The sequence below is a fragment of the Pseudorasbora parva genome, chromosome 24 (genome assembly GCF_024679245.1).
Source record: "Pseudorasbora parva isolate DD20220531a chromosome 24, ASM2467924v1, whole genome shotgun sequence".
NCBI lineage: Eukaryota > Metazoa > Chordata > Actinopteri > Cypriniformes > Gobionidae > Pseudorasbora > Pseudorasbora parva.
Window position 1 is genome coordinate 10,386,847 of NC_090195.1, and position 6,819 is coordinate 10,393,665.

At 38.8% G+C, this 6,819-nt stretch overlaps 1 protein-coding gene across 1 annotated transcript in view; it reads left to right on the forward strand.

The window, feature by feature from the left end:
• The window catches only part of bcl2a (BCL2 apoptosis regulator a), a 63,100-nt gene extending 57,113 nt beyond the window's left edge, over window positions 1-5,987 (forward strand). Inside the window, exon 2 of the mRNA XM_067435444.1 lies at window positions 686-5,987. Within this exon, the coding sequence (XP_067291545.1) occupies window positions 686-817 (132 nt within the window). The 3' untranslated portion in view covers window positions 818-5,987. The remainder of the gene's footprint in view (window positions 1-685) is intronic.
• The last annotated feature ends 832 nt before the right edge of the window (window positions 5,988-6,819 follow it).

Sequence of the window (6,819 nt, forward strand, 5' to 3'; positions counted from 1 at the left end):
TGTTTTGCTTTAAATTTGTTGCCACTTTTGCCAGAATTAGGGCTGGAACTAATGATTAATTTGCTTACTGATGATCCAATGATTACCCAGTAATTTAGGTTAAATACTGTATATACACATGCATAAATGAAACATCTAGGTTTTATACATATATTTCGTTTTCAAAATTTGGTAACACTTTATTTTAAGGTTCAGTTATTCTATTAACTAGATGCTTATTAGCATGCATATTAATAGGATATTGGTTGTTTATTAGTACTTTTAAAGCAAATATTAATGCCTTATTCTACATGACCTTATTCTACATCCCTTAAACATAAATGCTACAAAAACTACCTTACTAACTATTAATAAGCAGTAAAATAGGTGTTTATTAAGTGAATGTGTTCCCCATACTAAAGGGTTACCCAAAATGTTTTATATCTTATAGTTGGCATATATTTGAAAGTTTGGGGTCAGTAATATTCACTCACACTTGGAGGCATTTAAATTAATCAAAAGTGTCTGTTTATATTGTTAATATATTGATTTATATATCGATTATCATGGTTAATAGAGATAAAATACAGTTTAGCTGTCATTCCACAAAAATATTAAACTGCAAAATGCAAACTGAGCATGTTTATGATCATTTCAGCCCAATGTCCTAATGTTCTGCTTTCCTTTTCCTCTCTTTTTCTTTCAGGATGCCTTTGTGGAGTTGTACGGTCAGCAGAGAGACTCTATGTTCCACCCATTGTCGTACCTAACGAAAGTGCTTGGATTGGCGGCGCTGGGTTTGGCAGGAGTGACCATCGCCTTTTTCGCTCAGAAGTGACAGCTCTACCCTCACCGCCAATCTGTCTCACTTTCTCTGCCCGTTTCTCCTCTTCAGCTTATCAAAGCATCTCTCAGCGCCACACTGCCCCGCTAAGCCCGGCACCAGTGCCCTTCAAAGGCCACCGCTGAGCCGATGCCCCTCCAGCCACGGGAGCTACTGTGCTCACGCTCTTTCACCCTCTCTGGAGCGAAGAACACACAAAGAAAAAGAATACAGAATGAGGACTCGCAGGAGCGCTCCCACACTTTAACTATGATGCTCGTCACTGCCATGTACAGTTGCGCTCACACAGAGATCGACACACAAAACACGTGCACACACAAACACATGCTCACATACTTCATATGGACGTTTTATCTTTAAAGTTTGTTTCAAGTTCTAAGAGATTGTTAAACTTAAGATTGTGCTTTTTTGACATTTTGATATCAGGTTTTTTGGCATTTTGTAGCATGAATCAAAAAAGAGAGAGGAAAATAAGAACGATTGCCGGCGTGAATGTAAATAACTTCTCCACTATCTGCATGTGTGGAGAAAGAGACTCTTTCAGCGACTTTATTGCATGATGGCATTTTGAACTCGGCCTCCCACCCCTACTTTGTTGATTCGGGGTGTTTTTTTATGCTTTTGTTTATTGCTGTCTCCCACATTTCATTGGATGGACCTCTTGAGATCTCCCGTCAAACCAACAGATGTTGAGCAATCCTCATTAAAAAGTTCCTCTTTGATTTGCTCCATGTCTTGCTGTTTGGTGAGCACAAAGAACACGCCAACAACCAAACCGAAGCGACTATCATGATGTAATCTCACCCAGCATGGGTCACGGAGTGTCTGACTCAAATCGCCCCTCTTGAATGTAAAGACTGGAAGTTTGACTTCTGTAGGGTTTCCCATTTAGTTGTCTCTTATTTTTGGTTGGTTTGATTGGTACAAATTGCGTTAAAAGCGCTGCAAAATTTTGATGGTAAATTCCATTTTGGAGGGTATTGTGTATGTGTAAAGTCTGTGTACATGTAGTCTAAGTATGTGTGTACATCTGTAAATAGATTGTGTTGAAAGAACTGGCTGTGTTCTGGTGGAGAACACGGGCGACCCGCCAGGTGTGTCCAGCCCAGCCAGGTGTGTATGTGCATCTGCAGATGAAACGGGCAGGTGGCAGCTGGGAACAGAAGTTCATTCAAGCTGGCATGATAGGCATGCAGGCCAGCAGGGTTTTGAAAAGACTGTACACAACGGACTATGTAATTCATGGCCCAGATGTATCACTTTTCCCTCCTTGACGCCCCCCAATGTTAGCTTTCTGGCGTGGTAGATTACAGGCACCTTGTGAACTGTAGATTTTTGGATGCCCCAACAACCAAAGAAATCCGATCAGTCTTCTGTAACTTCCGCCCCAGAGACAGTCTCATCTAGTGCTACCCCACATTCCACAGTGTGTTCCACTGGGAGGGTTGATTTCCCATTCACAGGAAGATACTGAGACGCCAGTTTATCCAAATGTCTTTTACCACTCAGATGACCATTAAAGTCACTGGTGTAGATTTAGCCCTCGGTGTCTTTGTGTCAGGGCAAAAGCCCACTGAGACCAAACAAAGACCAGCAATATAATATCTTGTGCATTTACAAAACAAATGTTCTGAAAATCTGTAATATATGAGCTAGATGCTTACATCTTAGGGAGGGAAATAATTATTTATATACAGCACAAGGTTGTGCAAAAATTCAGAATTGGCATCCTTTCAATTCCGTTTGAATTTGAATTGAATAAGCCACATCCTATAGAAAATTGAATGGGAATTAAAAAAAAAAAAAAAACAGGAAGAGGAATACTAAATTGCAATTTATGAAAATTATGAAAATAACCAGTGCTATCAAGCCAACATTCAGAGTTTTTCCTTTTAAGTTTTAACTTTTAAGTCCCCCTGTAGTCAATAATTGTATCCCTGAAAACAAATTTCCTAAATAAAAATAAAATAAAAAAAGTATTTATGCCTTAAAATAGCTTGAATGTAACTCTACACCCTTGCCTCATTTAGTATATGCTCAGAGGTCCACTCATCATCGTTGTTGGTTCTCTGCAGTTTTAAAAAGAAAATACTCCACAATGGTGTTGAGTTATAAATATGCACATGGTTTGTCTGAAAGCATAATAAAAACACCACAGATAAACAACATTAAAAACTAGATTTTCGCCATAGGGGGACTTTAAAATGATCTTAATTCAATTCAAATTTAGAAATTACGTTTGAAAACATTTCCATCAATTTAATTCCAAATGCAGCACAACCCTGACACTGTCTACAGACTTCAGCCAGAGTTGGACTGCAGATTTAATGTGGCGTGAATTAAAAAGAGGCTGCGAAGGGTGAACCATTCTAATTCTAAAATTAGTATGGTTATGTATACATTTTTTTGTTTTCGGAAGGGCTTTATTGTCTACTAGAAATTTGTGGAAAGATATTTCAGTATTTTTTTGGCAACTGTATGACATAAACTGTACTTCTTTCCCTCACAGTCTCATTTTCATTCAAGTCAGTGCTCTAACTAAGGACCCATGTCAGGATTGACTTTATCTAGTCTATCAACACAACTCTCTGGAGTGTGTAGCTGTAGCGGTACTGATTAAACTATCTAATAGTGTATCTAATAGTGTACTATATTGCTGCACCCTTTATCGGGTGGTGCAGAACTGTATCAGAATATGTTAAAGCGAGTTTTAAGCGCTCACACTGTAAGATCATTGTACTTTAGCTGCTAAAGGTCTAGCAATGTAAGACAACAGGGTGTGGAGTTGAGCTTCTCCCTGTTGCTGCACCATATGAAGCTGCTCGTGGATGAACCAGCGTATAACTGCCACTGCTGGAGCGGAACTAGTCCATCCACTCCTAAAGTCTCACTTTCCCTCTGGTTAGGAGAAACTGAGAAGTCTATCACAATCAGACTTTAGATTCACCTATTCAAGTCTAAGAAGAGACTCAATAGCATCAATCTTCAAGATTTTCAAAAACAGTTTGTGTCAAATTCCTCTGCACCTTTTGAGAAGTAATGCCTGTTTGACTTCACGTGTAATCGAGCAGTGATTGTTTGTCGGGGAAATGTATTGTTGACGTTTGACTTTGACAAAAAAAAAGAAAGAAAAAAAGACAAAGGTGATGATACACGGAGACACTTTTTTTGCCAGACGATGCTGCTTGGAAACTATCCCATTGAGAATGGGCAACACATTTCTATCTGGATACTTCATTTCTATCTGGATACTTGCCATTGATAGCATTGGCCAGCAAAATTGCTCAAAAAGTTGCCCCGTGTATCATCACCTTAAGATGAAAAGAAAGCTAAAGGATGCAGGAAATTTCAGTTTAGTTGGTAAATGTGTGTAGGTAAATATATTAATCATAAGGTTCTTATGTAGCACGTTTTGTATACAGCAAAATCATTTGCATTGAAAGGGGCCATACACACAGAACACATTTTTTTTTTTTTTTTTTTGCATTTAAAAACGTGAGATACAGGGCAGGGGTAAAAAAAACACACAAACTCTGAACATTTTACCTTAAGTGCTGCTTTTATAACACCAAGTCATGTGTGAGACGCTGCAAAAGGGCGTTAGACTCAAGCGCAACCGTCAAACAAATCCGTCTAATGCACAATGGAAAAGCAAAAACGTGTTCTGTGTGAACAGCCGAGTCCTAACCATGATGAAGCAAAATCCCACTCCATAGTTGAAGTGTGTCATTTCTGCATCACTTGACTGAATTGACTGTTTTTAAACAGGTTTCCCAAAAACTCCGCCCGGAGACAAACTCGACAGCCCCGCCTCAAAGCGCACCCCATTGGCTGAAGCAGTGTTGCTGTTGTCGGGCAGTTTGGGATGTTCAATCAAAACAGATCAATATTTTGAAAACACCACAGCGCGGCAGTGTTTAAGCTTTTACTAACAAGTTTGAGCATAAAAATTACACATTTTAGGTTTAAACGTGGAATTATGTTCTGATTGACTTATCATGTCTCATTACACAGAATTGTCCCTTTCTTTGTGGAGAGACAAATGAAATGATGCGTGGAGACTTTACATTTGGTTAGAACAGGGCAGGGAACTTAGATTAAACTTGGTTAATCTCCAGGGTGAATATTATATAATATTTAAAATAATCTGTATCTCTCTCTCTCTCTTTTTAAATGTAAATGATCTTTTATCCCTTAACAGAAAAATAATCAGAATTCTGAAAGTAAAAATAGGATCAACTCTGATCAGCAAAGTCAGTCCGAGTTGTGTGGCTCGTACTTCTGCAAAAAAAAAAGAAAAAAAGAAAAAAAAAGAAAATCTCCATCTGTCAGTTCATTCCTCATTTTTTTCATTCTCGTCATACAGATGGAAAGAGGATGGGCTTTTGTTTCAGCTCACGTCCTGTCTGATAAATATGGAAGTGAGATTTAAACTGCAGAACGAGGGGTTTTCCCTTCTTCCATCTGGATGGTGGAGTTCCGGTGATCTGTTAAGAGTAAAATTTCATTTACAGTCTCCATGGTTGCACTGGTTTGGTGTTTAACTGTGTTATTTACATTTTGCATGAGCGCATTCTTTCATCTCCAGCTATACAGTTTCCTTTCGCTCGAGTTTGGGTGCGATTTTCACATTGTGTTCAATATAAATGACTCATTTGTGTCTATTCTGAAATAAACCCCCACGCCCCATCAGATCAAATGGAAAAGATTATGAAAATGTTTTTTTTTCTTTCTCCTTTGGCAGCTACTAATGCGTTCATTTTACAATACCACTTTCCTTTGAGGAAAAAAGAAATCGATTTTCTGCTCCGATTTCTTTCTTTTTTAATGACTTTGCTGCCATACCTTCCCTCATATATCACATAACCATGAAAATGTAGCAAAATATCTGGAGGTTTTTAATATAGAGACAGGAGTTTATATTTGATTTCCGAATTCTCATTTTTCCACCATTTGTCTTTTTGTGTTGTACATTCTGTCTTGTATGCCCACAGCATGTAGCATTCAGAAGCAATTTCATGATGTTTCTTTCTTTCTTTTTTTAATTTATCCTCATAGCACTTGTGCGTTTTAAATGTGTCAATATCATTTTGTGTACGTATCCATGTCATAAGCTAACAGTTATGTGTCCTAATTAAATAAACCTTGCCTTATCATCTGAGAAGAGCTGTCATGGTTTGCATCACTGAGTCGGAAACTCCAATATGCCGCTTTGGATTCTGTCACGTTTTGCTGTACTCCAAATTGAAGGCAGCTAGGGAATCGCTTTAACAGGCCAGCTGTATATCAGGAGTGTTTAAAGCAAGAACAGGAGAAGGTTGGCAACGGTGTCTCACGGGAGACGAGGATTAAACCAATCAAAACAGGCCATGTGTACATCCTTCTGTTTAACCTGGGGGTCTTTCTTGAGACGTAGTTTTACATATGCTCAGCATAAAGGAGTACGCGTGTTTACCATTTACAACAGTCATTTGGAAATTGCACCATCCCTTACAAAAACATAACGTGATGGCATCAGGTGGTAATCGGGCGCAAATGGAAGAATTGTTTAAAATGTTCTGCACTGGTTTTGCATGTTTTAACATGGTAAAATAGGTGCTCAAAAACAGTGCTCATAGTCTTTTTGATAGCTGAGAAGCACAATCAGATTAACCAAAGTACTTAATCAATGAACATAGAAGTGGCCTAAAATGTGTACCTCTTTGTTAATGAAAGCTATTCAAGCTGAGGATAACATATACACCGATCAGGCATAACATTATGACGTAACATATCCTAATCTTGTGTTGGTCCCCCTTTTGCTGCCAGAACAGCCCTGACCCATCAAGCCATGGACTCCACTAGACCCCCGAAGGTGTGTTGTGGTATCTGGCACCAAAATGTTAGCAGCAGATCCTTTAAGTCCTGTAAGTTGCAAGGTTCGGCCTCCATGGAGATGCTCGCTTGGATTAAGATCTGGGAAATTTGGAGGCCAAGTCAACATCTCAAACTCGTTT